This window comes from Onychostruthus taczanowskii, unplaced genomic scaffold, assembly GCF_017590055.1.
Source record: "Onychostruthus taczanowskii isolate IOZ18803 unplaced genomic scaffold, ASM1759005v1 scaffold34, whole genome shotgun sequence".
Taxonomy (NCBI): Eukaryota; Metazoa; Chordata; class Aves; order Passeriformes; family Passeridae; genus Onychostruthus; species Onychostruthus taczanowskii.
The window spans coordinates 6,695,922-6,713,469 of NW_024500794.1; the positions used below are offsets into that span (position 1 = coordinate 6,695,922).

At 43.3% G+C, this 17,548-nt stretch overlaps 1 protein-coding gene across 9 annotated transcripts in view; it reads left to right on the top strand.

The window, feature by feature from the left end:
• Window positions 1–4,561: 4,561 nt before the first annotated feature.
• Window positions 4,562–17,548, top strand: part of ST3GAL6 (ST3 beta-galactoside alpha-2,3-sialyltransferase 6) — a 40,641-nt gene continuing 27,654 nt past the window's right edge. For 2 of the 9 annotated variants that reach the window (XM_041410987.1, XM_041410992.1), the window contains exons 1-2: window positions 4,562–5,225; window positions 5,315–6,049. Coding sequence is in view for 2 of the 9 variants with exons in the window: in XM_041410984.1 (XP_041266918.1) it covers window positions 6,347–6,413 (67 nt within the window). In the remaining 7 variants the exon portion in view is untranslated. Of the gene's footprint in view, window positions 5,226–5,314; window positions 6,050–6,223; window positions 6,260–6,295; window positions 6,414–13,047; window positions 13,177–17,548 lie in introns of those variants that run through there. The other 7 variants (XM_041410986.1, XM_041410991.1, XM_041410985.1 and 4 more) reach the window with 5 other exon arrangements.

Genomic DNA, 17,548 nt, shown 5'->3' on the forward strand with positions numbered 1-17,548 from the left:
GAACTCTGGCAGCAAACCAAGAAAGAAATCCAGGCCAGTTAACACTGGCCAAAGAAGTGGGCCAGAAGTTTGAAGTGGAAAGGTTATATATCTGAGAGCTGCAGTAGCTGCCTGAGCATTTGTAATAATGACTTGGCTGTACGGGTGAAGCCAGCAGGACACAGGAAAAAAAGTTGGGGGTCTGAAGGCCAGAATCAGAGGCTGGCAGAGCCAGCAGGAAAAACAGGGAAATATTTTCATAAAATGCACAGAGAAAGAAACCAGGCATTAAGCTGAGCTTTAAATGGCAAAGGCATCTTACATGCAGCCTTTCCTTGGAAAGGAGACAAGGAGAGTGGGTCCTGGCATGGTACTGTAGGACTAACAGAGCTATCATAAAAGAGCAAGGATTCCATCTTCCTGAAGCAGCTTATGTCAGTCATCTGAGCTTATAGGCAAAGTAGGTAGGGACCCAGATCCATGGGATCAAGGACTTCTAGTTTTCTCTGAGCTCAGTGCCCCCCTGCATTTGGCACTGGGGCTGTGACCTAGCAGCAGACAGCAAGTAAGAGTCTCCCACCACCCTGCTACCCCCCTCAGCTGCTTAACTGTCCCATGCACCCCTCCACCTCTCTCCTTTTCCAAGATTTCCCTTGTGCCAGATGCCACAGCTCACCTTCTCTGGGAACAGAAGTCCACTGCATGCCTGCAAGCTACAGGGAGGAGACTGCTGTGTCCCAGGCAGATGGGTAGGAGAACTGGATCTTGAGAGGTTTGTCTCCTGGCAGGGGAGGAAGCAGCAGCTCTTGCCTGCTTTGCTGCTTTTGGCGCCATGAAGCTTTAGTTTGGGTTACCCATGGACATACGTAGAGGTGGAGTCACTCAGTGACACCCCTTGGGAGGATGAAGAGACAAGCAGAAAACTTGAATTCCATATGACACTGTAATTAAATGGAAACAAGAGAACAATTGGTGCAGTGAAACCGGAGGTTTAATGTTGCTCTTGACCTGGTGAAAACCACAAGCTACTCATATTTTCTCTAATTTTTCAAACCATTTTCCTTTTTCCTTTCCATTGTTTTGTTTGCAATGCTCTTCAGTGGGTGTGCTTTGACCTATTTGTTCCTCTGCATATGCCTAATGAACCACAAGAATGCCTAGTGCCTATTAGATAATGTATTTCTTTATGGGTTTGTAGATGCTCATGCAGAAACACATGCATTAAAGGCTTCACTTTGGTTGGCAAATAGCACTTCCTAATGTGCTCACCACCCCAGATTGCATTTTACTGGGGTAAAAATAAAGGGAAACTGTCTCAGCCTACCTGGGTTACCTCCATGACATTTCCTGCCATCATGTTTTGTTTGCTGGTGTCCTGTCTCCCAGATTGAGTAGAGGAGCACTGCACAGCCCGGGGCAGGGAAAGCCCTCTGCAGTTCCCAGCAGAGGCAGGCCCTGGGGACTGAGAAAGCCGTCACAGCTGTGACTTTGGTTCTTTGGTTGACCAGGTCTTGAAAAAGTGACCTCAAACCAGGTGGGGGTTGTACACTGTGAACTCATGACAAACACTGTGGGTTCTGATGAGGTGTGCTACAACCACTAACCAGATTTTTTAAAGCTTGTGGGACAGGTTTCAGCAAGTTGTCTCCTGGCAAAGTGTCTCTGGAAGAAACATCATGCAACCACAGACTGATGACTAAAGCTATGTAAGGACTGGTGCTTACTTCAACTGGAGCTGTAAGTGCAGTGAAGAGCAACTGGGGGCAGCGCCGAGCACCAAGGCAAGGGAACTGAGAGAACCTGAGAACCTGTACAAAACAGAGTAGTGCTGAGACAGGTTTTGGAGCTCAGTAGGAAAGATGTGGGCATGCATGGAACTCAGGGTAGTTCTCATGGCTTGACATAAAGATTAGGATCAGACTGTGATGGTAGGCAGTAAAGCCAGAAGATGAGTGGAGAAGGGATCCCAGAATCACAGAATATTCTGAGTTGGAAGGGACCCACAAGGATTTTGTGACAATCTGTCTTTCTATAAATGCATTATCTCCCAAAGTAATTATGAAGGGTGATAGTTCTGTTGCATTTTAGTTCTAAGACCAGATGTGTATGATAGATATGGTACATTGCCTACATGCAGCTTGATTAGTCAGTCATCTTTCTTACTGGATTGATGGGGAAATCACTTTTGTGATGCTGCAACTTTCTCTTCTCTTTATTCCTTCTTCTTTCTAGTGTTGATTTTCCCGTGTTCAACAGTTTTCCCTTCCATTTCCTGTAATTTTCCTCTCTATTTTTCTCTGACTTTGCAAGCTGGGATAGAGGCAACAACATTTTCTTAGTTTAGTAACGGCTCAGGAGGTACATGTTTTCTCCTGGAACTAAAATATTACTACATTTTATTCACATTTATTTTAGTTATTGCTTTACATTTAAAGGCTTATGGGGTTTTATCTTTGGTTTGGGGAGAGATTTGTGTCTCAGGAGTGCTGATTTTCAACTGAAAGAGCAAATCTGTTGACTTTTTGGTCACATGCATTGCATGTTTGCAGGAGCATTCATTTGACTTCCTGATAGTCATCCATTTCAAAAGCATTTTGAAAGATTCTTATTGTTGTCAAATAATTTGTTTGCAATAGACTATATCCAGTGATTCCGTATCTTTTCCTTGTACTTTGTGCTGAAAAATTCACTGGGTTGCAGATTAGTTACTAACTTGCTTGTAGAGATTATTTGGAAAACAACTAGGAACTAAACATTTTCTGCACTGCATTAATTATTCAAATTGCCATTTGAATCCTTGAATTTAGCTCAACATATTTAGATAACAACAAGAACACCAGCTTTCATTCTGTTGCTGATGTGGGACAGCTACAATTGCCAGAAGAAACTGAAGTGAAATTACATCACTGCAAGTTAGATTATTACATTTCTTGACCAATATAGCGGAGTTTATTCCAGATAAAGGTGTATTCAGCTACCTTAGAGACAATTCTTTGTATTTCTTACACACACTGCCTTTAATAGTAGGGAATAAAACTGTGAGTGAACTGTATCTCCTATGGACTTGGGCTGCAATTGTGAACACCCAGCTCTTCCGAGTTAGATGCCCCCTGCAAGACTCTGAGAAAATTGACAAACACTTAACTTGCAGTCAGCTGTAAAATCAAATGACTTCTAAGTTGTCACATGGCACCACCACAGGAATGAACACTGCTTGTGTCTAGCTCACTTCAGAGGTGCACCAGTAATTTGAGCTGGCCTCTGGGCCATGGCTCAGTCCTGCCCACAGCATGTTTGTGTTCTTCTTCCTGTGCCCTTCAGCCTGCCCAGAGATCCCTGCTAGACTGGTACTGATACCCCACCTTAGCTAGTGTGAAATAAGCTCATGCCCATGAACTTAGGCACAAAAGTTGCAGCTGCAGCACACTCACCTGTCTGTAACAGAGGCAGGAATACCATCCATTTCCTCAAGGTTTCCTACACTCTTCTGTGGTGAATAGTCCCAACATCTTGTTCTGCAAAAATATGGTACATCCTGAAAGTCCATCCTGTATCCTAAACGAAGACAAGGCCTTACAAAATAAAGCAAGGCCAGAACAAAATAATACTGGACTACATAATTTAAGAAGGTCCTGAAACGTATGAACAGGGGGACTGACATGAAGTCACAAAATCAGTCTTCTAATATATCCTAATTCTGAGTCCTTTGTTGTATACCCTTAATGATTTTTTTTAAAATCGGTTGTGTGCCTATGATACCTAGGTGAATTGAAGGGTAAGGACTGAAGAGCTGACAGCTAAGGGGAAAATATATAGCAGAGTTAAATAAATAACTTTAGAAGGCACACAGTTTAGCTATATACTTGGAAGAAGCTTGGTTTTGTAAAGGGCAGGATGTGAAGGGAGCCTCTTGGGAGAGGGGGAAAAGTACTAAGGTATTTTCAGCTCAAGGGAAGACAAATTACAGAGGTCTGAACTCTGGTTCCCAGCCCAGAATACACTGAAAATTTTCTTGACAGGGTAAAGACTGGAATAGCCCCTGAAGAACAGACAGAATTTCCTAGCTTTCAATTTGTTATTTTTATTATATGTACACATAGGCTGTAGAAAACTGCTACTGAGAACAGAATCCACCTCTGGTTATTCCCAGTGACAGCCATCAAAAAGCAGGAGCTGCTTTTCCAATCAAGGAATCATCTTGTTGTGATACAATGCTAAAAACATACTGTGAGGTCACTGAAGCATCATACAGAAAACTTTCAGACTGGAAGCGGTCAGGATCATAAAGATAGAAACAGGAGAGGACAATCAAATGATTAACAACCCCTCAGATTTCTTCTAGCATGATACACTTCTCTGGGCAGAACACAGCATTAATGCAGCACAGGATTCCAAACAAATTCATTTTTTCATCCTCTTTATCAGAGGCAGAATTATTTAATAACTTTCTTTTGAAATAGCAAGGTCCAGCCCCAAACGCTTGAGCGCTGAGGTACGGAGAGATTCTCCAGGAGCCCAGTGACTCCCGCCTCAGTTGGGTGGGGCTTCATTTTGCTCCTGGCAACAGCTCCTCAGGGTGTAGTTCTTCCCCTGCCGGCTTTCCCTAGCGTTTCATGGCAGGGGGTAAAACTTGAGGAGGGATAATCCTGCCCCTGGATCCCTGCAGGATCGCAATCCCCCTCGACATACACACGGTGACGATTGGTTTATTAACAGATGGCAATTCCGGGAGGCTGGGGGTGGTTCCCTGCCCCCCGCTTTGCGAGTCTCCCCTCTCGGACTGTCGGGGCGGGGGAGAGGCTCCTGCCGCCGGCCCCAGGAAGGGGAGGAGAGGGACGAAAAGCAGTGTCTGCGGCTTCGTAGGGAAGTCTGCGGCTTCGTAGGGAAGTCGATCAGAAAAGACAGACTCTATGAAGGGGAAGACGTAGCACTGCATCATCTGTCGTCATGTGAGTATCTCCTCCCCCTGGTGGGCTTTGGTATAAATGGAAGAGGAATTTCAGCACACTGGAGCTAAACAACGTTTCTGTGTAAATACACAACGTGCTTCCTCCTACGTTTTCTCTACTAGATGGGGCTCAGATGAACAAGCCTTTATCTTGAATCCCGTCGTAAGCACCACCATGTGGGAACCGGGCTGGATCTACCAGAGGCTGCAGCAACAGCCTGGGCGGCCCTGAGCAGAAGCGAGGAGTTCTGTCCTCTTCTTTGGGATGACTTAAAATAAGCTGCACTGTTAACAAGCGGTAAGTGAATACCCCTGGTTTATCCAGCATAGCTCTGTAAACCCTTGCATAGGCTGAGTGGATCTCGTGGACGGTGCCTCAACCCATAGGACTGGATGCGCTGGAAGTGCTTGTTCCCGAGTTTGCCGGCGTCTCTGCCGCAGGACATGAGACGGTTGTCGGGAGACGTCCCACGGTTGGACACGACGGATCTCGGAGGTCTTTTCCAACCTTAACCGTTCCATGATGTTCTTGCGTCATTTCAGACAGGAACGCTTCCATCTTTAACCTCATGTACAGTTTGTATGCATGCTTCCAATTTTAAAATTTCCTTCAGGTGAATGCTGATGGCCGCAGCTGCCATTGTTATTCAGTGTAAATTACCGCGTATTCAAAGGCAGAGCTAGTTCTTTCAGTACATCCGCGTGTTCCTCGGTGAAAGCACTCAAGGAATTAAATTGAATTTCCAGAGGGATGGAGCCTACAAGCCTCCTTTGAAGAGAGCACAATTTTAATCTGTGTTGAGAGCTGGTGAGATGAGACGTCCCAGACCTTTCCCAGAGATTCCTGGGAACTTCACGGCAAAAATCTTACCACGGCGGTGTAGTCGGGAGCCGGTTCCCGGTGGGGATGAGCCCAACAGAAACCGAAGTGCCGCCGCCCCCCGCTTTCCCGGCGGCTCTTGGATGCTCCTGATGCCGCAGGCGGGCCGCCGGCGCCGGGGAGCGGGGCGCAGGCCGGGCTGAGGCGCTGCTCGGGTCCGCATGCGGGGCCGGGTGTCGCCCCCTTCGAGCAGCGGGGAGCGCGGGAGGGTCCATCGGGCAGCTGTGCGCCTCCGCACACAGGTAGGCGGCTCCCGGGGGCGCCACTGACGAAGGGAAGGGGCCGCCCGCCTTTTCCCGGCTGCTCCTGGTGGGCTCGGGGCGGGGGAGCCACCCGCCTTCCCCCGGCCTCCCGGAGCAGCTCCGCTGGTAGGCCGGGGCGGCGGGCGGAGCCGCTTCGGGGCCCCCCGCGGGCGGTGATTCGCGGCGGGCGGGCGAGCGCGCCGGCGGGAGGTGAGTGCGGGAAGGGGGATGGGGAGACAGGGGGATAAAGGGGCGGCGGGCCCCGGTGCTCCGAGGTGGGCAGAGCAGGGCTGGGCGATGCTGGGCTCATGCGGGCAGAAGAGCCCCGCCAAGGGGAGCCTCCCGGCGGAGCTGACCGCGACCCGTAAGTAAAATTAGACGGGAGATTTCGTGGCTTCTGCTGAATTGCTTGGGTCGGGTAATCCCTGACCGTTTTGCCATGCCTGCCGGTCTGACAGGTTCGGATGAAAGATTGCGTCTATCGAGGGTACCGAAAGGGAACTGCTCCTTGGAAATCCCGAAGGCCTCGGGGAAGAAACAATGGCTCTGTGGGTAGACTCTGCCTTAAGCTATGCAAATCCATTATTTGCATTTGAGGAAAGAAGCAAACTCTGGAAGTTTCATGTCCGCTGCCTTTTTTTTTTTTTAACTATTTGCATTATTATTTGACAGCGGGGGTGGTGTTTTGGTTTTAGAGCAAGTGGTGAGATCAGTCCTGCTGCCCTTTCTCAAAATTTCCAGGGAGATGAGCAGCTGGTGTGAGATTGTGCCTGTTGTTACCCAGCTGAAACTTTCTGTCTAGTTTTCTTCAATTTTTGTCTCCATCTGTGTTTTACTGAGCTATTCTCTCATAGTGTGATTGCAGAACTATTAAGATTGAACTTTGTGATGAGATAAGATTACTTATTTTAACCTGGCAATTCACCTGAACTGTGTGGAAATGTTATAGATAAAAAATAAGAAAATGTTACAGAGAAAAGGTATATATAAAATATTTCTGTGGAGAGTGCCATGGTACTAGACTGGTCACTCCTAAACTGAAGGAACTAAATCCAGAGAGGTGTTGAAGGAAAAGGAAATGTGCACAGAGCAGGGTTTCCTACCCATCAACATGCAATGTGCTTGTCTGACTAGGTCTCAGAATTGATATTTCTGAAAGTAAAATAACTCTCCTTTCACATGTAGGACTTCACCAGCTGTACCTCTGGTTTTTATTTCACTTAAATAAATCTACTTATCTTTTTTCCCCCGTCCGATGCAATACCTGCTCCTTTAGCTCATCTGTCTCTGCTGAACTGACACAGTCCATTAAGTTAAATTTTAGGCTTTTGCCTCTTATTAAGGCAGCAGAATTAAAGATGTCTAAGTCTCAGGTCTCTCCTGAAGGTCATAGTGGCTTTAGCAGACTTCTCATGCTTGTGGGATATATGACTCATCCCCCGAGGCTCATGAGTCTCCCAGTGTCCTTATCCCTCCCTGTTCAAAGGTAGGAGGAAAAGCTCTTCTGGAAGCAGTTGCCGGTTGGGAATGTGTCCGTGGGACTGCGGCGTGTCCAGTTGAGACTAGAACCTGAAAACTGATAGAAAGATCACCAATACCTGAGTTCTAAGTTATAAACAGGTGGGGAGATACTTGAGTTACAGTGTTTTTGGCTAGAACAAGGTGTTGGATAAGACATTATGTTGATATGTACTGTGTGTGCTGTTAAATAATGGTTTTAGCAATTACGCAGGGGAGTTGCCTGACCGAAGAGGGAAATACAGCGGCTGAAGTGGTGACAGATCTCCTTTGCAGCAGGAAGGCTGGAGATGCTTCTCCCTCACCTCCTCCTCAAGACTCTGATAGTTTACAAGCAGAGGCAGCTTTAGAAGATTTTCGATGATTGCATTCTTCCTTAGGTCTTAATTTTTGAATAGAAGCTGTTGTGATAGCTTATTTGTGCCATTAGCGCTTCTATCTTGGGCTTGTTCTCTTTGTTGGTTTCTGAAAATGCTGTGATGGCTGTCTGTCGGTAAAAGTTTGGTTTGTCTCCCCAAAACAGGTTTGGAAAAGTTAACATAAACCTGTTTTGGCTGATTGGTGGTTTTCTTTTTGGTGTTGTTTCATATGCTCCTGGGTGTTGTTCTAGATACACTGGCCTGGAAGAGGATGCAGTCAGATAGATCATCTGAAGGTAAAACTTGTAAGACCACCATAAGTCTCAGTGAGGTTGTCTACACCATTGACTTAAAAGGGCTTTTGAGGAAAGGCTCCTGGTTTTGTGGTTTTTTTTTTCGTTCATACACAATACAGCTTGCTAGCTGTAGCACAGGATCTGTGTGTGTCTTGGTACATTAACATTTAAGGTTATTTTACTTATGAGCATAAAAGGTTGATTTTCCTTCGTGTATGATGTGAGGTACTCTGCCTTGGCTCCTTGGTTAAATGCATTTTAGGGATGGGCTCAAGATTTCTTGAAATACCTTTTTTTACAGAGAACTTTCCCTGCAGATGTTTGCACTCTTTCAACTAAATCAGTTGAAGTGTGCCCTGTGTTTTGAGGAGGAATTTAGTTTTTCAAGCTTATGACATGTAATTTGTCATTCATTTGAATAGTTTATTCATCAATTTTTCTAGCTTTATAGATAAGCTGTAGTATAGTAATACAGAGTAACTAATTTATGGGGTAACTGAATGTACAGAATTTTTCCTTTTTCAGAGTGTCTGTTTTCTACTATCAATTTTCTCAAAACACCAGAAGCTGTGTAGCAGAGTAAACCATCCCCTAAACTTCCCCTTTAATCCAGTTTTTTCTGCTTTTGCAGTGTTACATATGGTTGCTTGCGTACTTATTCACAGTCTTCAAGAGAAATGAAAATAAAGCTACTTGGACATATTACTTGCTGTGTGAATTTCCTAAAGCTTAAATTTTTCTTTTATTCTCCTTCCAGAAGAGCCTAAAAGCTCAGCTTTTCTTGATTTGATGTACATTGAGGTCTAGAGGAAAACAGGATGTGCGTGCTATTGTTTTCTTTATAAGACACTTTTCAACAGCTGTCACTTTGCAGTTTAGTGTATTAATCGCTGATACCAGTAGTGGTGTTTGTACAGAGAGGTTGAAAAATGATGGGCAGTATTAGCTAGCGTGGGCTGTAAAGCAAAAGCAGGGAATGCGTGGGTTGCATGCAGTGTTGCTACCTTTAGAAAAATGGGTTGAAGAAATGCAGGTACAGAGTGTGGTAAAATACTCTGCAGCAGTGCTTCTTGCTGTGTTCTGTACCTATCATTCTAAAATACCATGTCCTTTTAAAGTTAATTTTGCTCAGGTGGATTGGCTCTTCAGTGTTCCAGGCTTGGTTGTTCTTTGGTCTCAAAGGCAAAAATGAAGCCTTGGATCTTGTGAGGAAGACCCTTTACAGCACTGTCACAGAGTAAGCAAATTGTGAGTGTCCCTGGATAATACCCTAAATTTGTGTGGAACTGTTCAGTAACCTCTGCTCCCAGACACAACAGCAGCAGTAAATCTGGAATATGATGAGCCAGGGTTTTTTTTTTTACATTCTAGTGTAAATGGAGAGCCAGGAAGAACAAAGTAAAAAAAAATGAAATACCCTCCACTTGCCCTGACTTTGAAGGGAAGGCTGGAAAACCTACAGAACCAGTTGATCCTCCCTTCTGTTAGGAGGGCCAGAATGGAGTAATCTAGGAACTGGTTTTAAGAGCAGGCAGGAGTGAAATGATGGTCTCTCTTAATCACTGAAACTCTTAATATCTCTTGATTTACAGTGTAAGTTTCCATTTCCTGTGCTGCAGTATTGCTTTCTTTTGGGCCACTAGCCAGTAAGAAACTTTATTTGTAAGGTGTGTGGCTAGCAGTCTTAGATTTCCACAGACTCTTTGACTCACTTTTAAAAGAATAGTTTTAGCCCTTGTTGTGAGTGCAGGTCAGAAGCACTAAAATAGGGATCTGCTGCCGAGCTCAGAAAAGTTCTTTGTTGGACTGGATCTGCAGACTAACATTTGCATTGCAGAAGTAGGCAGACACTGCTTGTTTTCCCTGCTTTGTGGAGTCCTGAGGCCAGCAGTGAAATGAGAATGGTGTGAAGGGCATGAGCCTTACCCTGGGCCTTAGCAGAGGTGGGCAGAGGAAATGTGATGGCCATTTAATAGTCAGTACAGAATGTGTGTGTTTAAAATACAAATTGCATCACATGTGGGGTGAGAAGTCCCTTTCTCAGAGTAAGAAACAAACTGAAGTTGTGTTTTTTGCCATAATAATTTTTTTATTTTTTTTCTCATGTACTTGTAGGTTAACATAGCTCCTTCCTGGGCAGGTAATTTTTGAGGGTGGGTTGTGCTGACAGTTTTTTGCCTACAGGCTGATGTTTGGGGGGAATTGACCTATTTCAGAACAGGGGCATCCAAGCACAATGCAAGGGAAGATCCTGTGGGTTTTTTTTACCGCAGTGAAGAGACAGGAATATGTTTGCTGACAAGGAGCTGTTGGTGAAGGAAACCTTGTTTATAATTTACGAGTTAAAATAGGTATTTCCTGGTTCTTGAAATTTCCAGAACCTGCCTACTTCCTATGATCCACCAGTGTTGCATCTGAGCACCGTGGAAACATCATTTCTACCTCTGCAGTGCTTCAGGTAGTCTGAAGTTGATGTGTGGGACTGAGACCAGGAGAGGGTGGTGTAGATGTGAGATGGGCTATAAGGTTTGTTTGAACACATTTGCTCAAGATTAAATGGAGACATAATATGAAATCCACTTGGTGAAGCATGGGAACAAGTTAGGATTTGTCCAGATTGCTGAATGTGCACAAGGCTTGCTGGCATGTGGTAGCTAGTTTTATGTGCCCCTTGCGTAGACAAGTTACTGCCTTCTCATTTTGTATCTGTGAAAAGCCTGAGTTTGATTTTTTTTTCTTTGTTTGTTTTGTTTTTCCTTGCAGGAAACTGTTAAATTATGGCTGGCTTTGCCGTATTTAATAAGTCAGGGTGACACTTGTCTCAGCTTAGAACCTCTCTAAGCCCCTCTCACCACCTCCCAGTTTTACAGCCACCCATGGTATTGTATTTGCGGGGCCCCCATGAAGGAAGGAAGGAATGATGAATCTGACTCCATGTTCTCAGAAGGCTAATTTATTATTTTATGATATTATATTATAATAAAGAATACTGCACTAAACTATACTAAAGAATACAGAAAGGATACTTACTAAATGCTAAAAAGATAATAATGAAAACTCAAGACTCTCTCCAGAGTCCTGATGCAGCTTGGCGCTGATTGGTCTTTGAGTCAAAACAGCTCACACCAGAAACCAGTGAAACAATCTCCAAACACATTCCACATGAGGAAAACACAGGAGAAGCAAATGGGATAAGAATTGTTTTCCTTTTTCTGAGGCTTCTCAGGTTCCCAGGAGAAAAATCCTAGGCGAAGGGATTTTTTCAGAGAACGTGAATACGACACCCATGGCAGTTTTAATTTTCCATTCTCAGAAAGTTGAGATGTGGGGGTGTGGGTGAACAACGGGAATGAAACACAAAATGACCATGAAATACTGCTTCTAAGTAATCATCTCCTGCTGTCACTGCTAGAAACAGAACTGGGCTGGATGGACACTGGTCTGACATAGCAAAGTGTTTCTTGTGCTTTTATTGCTCGCCTTGTGCTGTGGAGCACAGGCCAGGTGTGTAAACTAGGTTTTGGGTAGCCTGGTGATTAAAATGCTGGTTAGTGTACATACTATTAGTGTAGTTTCTAAAGGGTGACTGCCTTGTCTTGCAGTACGTGTTAAGGAAATACTGTTAATGCATTTTCGTTGAAACTATTTGAATGGAATAGTTATTTTCATACTTGTGTGCTAACAGCGCACTATAATTTGTTTTTGACTTGGGACATTGGTTCTTAGATGGCTTAGCCTCCAGCTAAGGTACATTTTGTATTAAAGATTTCTGACCTAAATAGAAAGTGTTCAGAGCTTTGCAGAAAGAAATGTAAAGTGAAATAGAATATCTCATTCTTCAGTTTTCACAGAGAACATTACTTACAATAAATACCGGTTAGTGTTGAAGAGACTTTTTGAAGCTGGGTGGTGGGAGTTGGCTAACACTGCCTGGTAAGTGGTTGAACTTCATACAGTTCTTTTGGAAAATTTGGACACTTACATATTTGTGCAAGGCATTTCAATATTAGAGCACTGTTGTTTTTTTTTTTCAGTGGCTAGATGATCTTGTGGTACCTCTACCACACAGTTGTGTGACAAGGGAAAATGAAACCATATTTTTGATGTCTTTATGTTGTATGTGCTGTCTGATATTTAATGTGAAATGAAATTATAGAGGTTTGTTTTTTTTTTTTTTTCTACCCAGCCTGGTGTTTATTTTTACAAAACTCGAGGAGGTCTCAAATACATTAAGTTCCTGATCTCTCGCATTTGGCTGAAATCAGCCCAAGTGGTTCAAAAGTTCTTTAGGGAAGGAAAGAAAAGGGCATGCATGGACACAAACAGGGTATGGTTGCATAAATCTCATTTCATGCTGAGAACACATGCGATAGAATAGAACAAAAAGCCTTTTGCTGTATAGCATTTCATGCTCTAATGGAGTTCTGCGTTGTCTATGGCATGGATAGCAGTCTGAAAGGACATGGTGGTGCTGGAGGCTGAGCTGCATTTGGCACGGTCAGGGTAGCAAGAAAAGATGCCAGTAGGCAGCACAGCAGGTGCAGTGTATGTTGCTCTAGAGGACTTCAGGTTTCATGCTGAAGGAAATTTTAGACTTTGTGTTATATCACTGGTGCAGCATGGGTCAGTTTGGTTATGGGAGAGCAGATCTGTGCCACAAAATCTATTGCTCACAGGGGGGTGAGCCCTGTTTGATCGGACTCCTACTCTCTTGCCATGCAGGCCTGAGCATATCCAGTGCTCAGAGAAGATCAGGTAGGGGAGGATAGTTAATCTGTTTAAAGATACTGTGGTCCTGAAGAAACTCCTCTTTGTTTTGTTGTAGCATTTAAGGACTGGTGAAACAGAACTGAACAGCAAAACCAGACGCTCCGTTTCACCTACAGCAAATCCAGACTTGGATTGTAAAGGAACAAAACAAACTGGCAGAGGGAGCTGTGATATGCAGGAGAAGGTACTGTGTGAAGCCACTGCTGTAGCTGAGACTGTGTGTCTTCAGCCTGCCCTCAGTTTCCTGCCTGGCTGCCCTTGTACCTCCTTACTCTCATCTGGGCTTCTAGGAATGTTAGCAGCCTCCAGCAGGAGGGCTGTGAGACCGGCAGGGAGGATGCATCGGTGGGGTGACAGGCACCTTTGATTCCCCTAAGTTTTAGGCATGACTGTCCTTTTCAATTAATTAAGGAAAAAAAAAAAAAAAAAGGTAAAAAGGAAGCAGTACGTCAGTGTTGGGGGGGAAGGGGTTTATGTTTAACCTTCAGTGAGGATTGAGGTCTGAAAGTCTTTTAAATGGGTGTCTCTGTGTAGCACTGAGAAAAGCATATAAGCTTTCTCAGCATGCTGTAGTGACTAATGTAGGCAGCTTTCCTCCCAGACAGATGGCAGTTGAAGATTACAATCAGATATAATTAGCCTTCCTCTTGCATAGGTAAGAAAACTGAAGTGCATAATTCAGGGCTATGAGCTGCAGTCTAAGATGGATACCCACTAAAAGTTTGTGCTGCAGTACAGATTGCTGTAGTATCACTTTATTGCCCTGAATACACAGAAGTACGTAAATGAACATGTGCAAGCTTTTCTGCAAGGAGCTGAATTCTGTTACAGCAACTAACAGTTGCCCTGTGAAAAATTCCAGTTCTGGGCTTATACTGTTTACCCTGCTCATTTGTTTTTCGTTATGAATTTGATTTCGGTTTTGTTTAATGAAACACGATGAATGATACTCTAAATGCTGAACTCAGATACACCTTCATCTGTGTTCCACTTGGGAAGATCACTACCTTATAAACAGTGTTTTTTTTTTGTTTTTTTTTTTGTTTTTTTTTTTAACGTTTTTATGGATGTAGACTCACTGGTAACCTTTCCCATTCAGAGAAGATGACAGGACTTCACATAGCGTTAAATGTTGTAGAGGCCTAAGTTTTTCTACAATGCTGTGTATCTTGTTTTTCCTGTCACATTTAAGAAACAAAACAAAGCACTGAAAGCCTTTAGGGGAACAGATACAGGCTCTGATGCAAACTGTATGACATTTTCTTCTGAGTTCTAAAATATTTTGTGTCCACAGAGCATTCTCATGATTCTGAAGCGGCTCATTAGAGCTTTTCTTATGGGTGGTTTTGTTGTTATTGTAAATAATGTATTTGAGCTTCAGTGCTAAGAAAACAAAGCTGTGTATAGAGAAAGCTTGTGAAAATAGTCCTAATGTTTACAATATTCAGGTTTTTCCAGTGTGGCACTGTCAGTTTTGCGTTAGTTTTCTGATGGTAGTTAGCACTGAAGTTTTGTGTTCTGATTTTCATCCAAAGGCAAAGTCAGTGCATTCATTGAGAGCACTGGGAAATGTAAGGCTTTAACATTATCATAGAAGCCACTCAAACTGCTAGTGTACTGCAGATTTCTCCTGAGCTGGCAGGATCCCTGGTGTGAGAAGCTTCCAGGATTTTGCAGTAGTGTGGGGTAAGTGCTGCCACTTATCTCCATTTTCCTCCCTTCCTGAATTAATTTAGCTTTACACTTTTCACTTACTTGTTTTGCTGCATTCCTGAGAATCCCAGAGCTCTCTTCTGCACAGATGCTTTGCAGCAGATTGACTTGCAGAATTTGCTAGTGGGGCAAATTGCATCACAAACAGCTGGGGATTTAAGGTATTTTTTTTTTTTTGGTGTTTGGTTTGGGGCTTTTTTTGGGATGGTGGTGGTATGTGGTTTTATAAGTTTTTCTTTGGCAGTGGAGGCAAGACAGGGAGCAACACAGCAAAAATGAAGTAATGTGTTTGGGGTTCTGACTGCAGACATTTTTGGCGTGTTATTTAAATGAAAATTTAAATGTTCAGTTTTGTATGCTGGCCAGGTGCGTGTTCACACCTATTTTTTGAGCTTCTTAATTCATACAAACCTGCTTTATGTAACCTGTTCCTTTTTAAAATGTGGTGAAATGTGGACAGTAAAAATGAGAGTAAAAAGCTGTGCCATCTGATGATGGCAGTCCTAGTGCATTTGAAATTTATCACAACCAGGGTTTACAAATGTTACTGTGAAAACTAGTCATACAGCAAGCACCTGTTTCTATTTAGGGACAGATTCTGACACCAGTATGGGTCAGAATTGATGCTGTTACAGTGAAGTGGGAAAATAATCTAATCTACTTGGGATTTATTGTCAGTGTAGATGGGGAGCATTTAATTCTTCAGGTGTTGCCAGTGAAGCTACTAAATTAGCTCTCTGTTATCCATTGGGGAAAAAAAGGCAGCAAAAACCCCACCATGTTTTTACCGTGTCCTTGAGAGCCCTAATTTGTGAGTGGGCTTTGGTGATTTGGTGATCCCTCCTTTTGCTTGTGAGTGGGCTTTGGTGTTGTGGTTTCTTGTGTATTTTGTTTACTTGGATTTTTTGAGGGGATTTATTTTAATCTGGTTGAGATTTGTTCTTTGTTTCCCCCTAACTGACTGGTAGATTTAGTTTTATAATTCCAGCCATTGTAGTGAGACCTGAGGTTAAATCTCTAGGTCCATATCAGCCAGGATGTTTTGGATATCCTAGGCATTGTTAGAAGACAAAGTGTGACTTGTTTTAAGGCAAACTTAATGCTGTAGTGAATGTGCACATAAAATAAATACAGATCACATTTTCTGGCTGGACCTTTATTTGTTTAGATTGATCATAGTTCCTGGAGGAAAAAATGATGAGCCAGATAAGCTTTGTAACTGAATTGTTTTGAAGCCTGACTAATTTGCCTTTTTCCAGCCACTTCTCTTAATTTTTTCCATTTTTTTCTCTCTGGGAAATCTAAGAAGGATTGCTGGTTTGACCTCAATCCTATGACTTGGAAGGCACTTGTGGACAAAGCAGTGGTGTGAATGAATAACTGATTTAGTACTGCGTTGCATCTCTTTCTATTAATAATTTTTTTTCAAGCATTGTGTAGTATTTCTGTGGTCTTGGCTTTTTAAAAGGAGGTGAAGAAGCAAAACAACTCAAATCATCATGCTCTATTCCTTGCAGGAAGAGCAGCTCCAGTTGACTGAAACCTTTCAGTTGTGTAAGTCAAAGTATGAGAAGAAAAGGACATGAACTGTGACCCCCAGAACATGTTTAATGGCTTGTTTATATTTCAGTCCCTTCTGGAAAAAGAGCTGAAGGAAAAGGGGAAACAGACTGGGAAGGAGCAGTGTTGTCACCACAGCTTGCAGAAGACCTGCATGTATTTATAGTACTCTGTTTCTTTGTTCTTTATTATACAGACATCTATGATGTGTAAAATATAATTAGCAACCTGGCTTAGGCTGGCTAAAGCTTTAGAGGTTAATCTGGGAGAATGTAAGAGGGCAAGGAAAAAATCTATCAGCTAAGGTCGACTGACTTTGTGTGTGTGTGTTTAATATTTTTTTTAAGATACAGTTGAAGCTGGATTTTTTTATGTTTGGTTAAAGCTTTGGGAGTGGAGGAAGCAGAGCTCTTTGTGCTCAGCTCATGCGTGTGTCTGACTTTGTGTGCACAGGTTAGCTTCTGACCAAACCCCAAATAATTGTTTGTGTACTGCATGGCATCTCTGTGGCTGCTGCTGTGACAGAAATTGCTCATCTGTATTCCGAGTCCACGGGAGGAAGAAGGAGGGAAAAGAAGTGAAGTGTGCTGATGGGAGGGCTGTAGAGGGTCAGGACAGGGAAGGCATATGGAAACGTCTCTTCCCTACTTATGTGTGCCTTTGCATAGATTTTCTGCTTCTTGTCCTCCCTCATCTCAAGGCAAAAAAATAGGCAAGAAGATGAGGCTGTGGATTTGATCTTACTTTTGATTGTAATTATAGGCAAGGTTTCTGGAAATCTGTGATACTGACAAAGTACCAGTTAGATGAGAATCCAGTAGTTATTATTCTCTTTCCCCTCAAAGCCACAACTTGGATTTGGATCTATCCAGAGCTGACTTTTTAAGCTTGAGTTAGCAGTGTTTAACTGTGTGTCCATTACTGGAATAAATCCTAAGCCATCTTGGAACATTAAAGAATATTGTTTTCTATCTTGAAGGGAAAAGATCATTAAAAAGATAATTTACCAGATGAAAAATATCAGTTGACTTACCTCTTTTTTGTGCTTGCAGTTTTAGTTGTGTTTGTACACCATGCCATGAAGCATGCTCTCACCTTGAGCTGGTGCCAGGGATCCACACTGCACTGTGATAATCAGCCAAAATACTAGCTCAGATCTCAAGGATGGCGTAGCAACCCTGTGCTAGCCCCAAGCTGGAGGTGACATTTTCTGCCTCTCAGCAGGGCTAAAGAACTCAGCCTGAATACTGTTCCTGTTCAAGGGCCATTCCTGTGGAACCCAA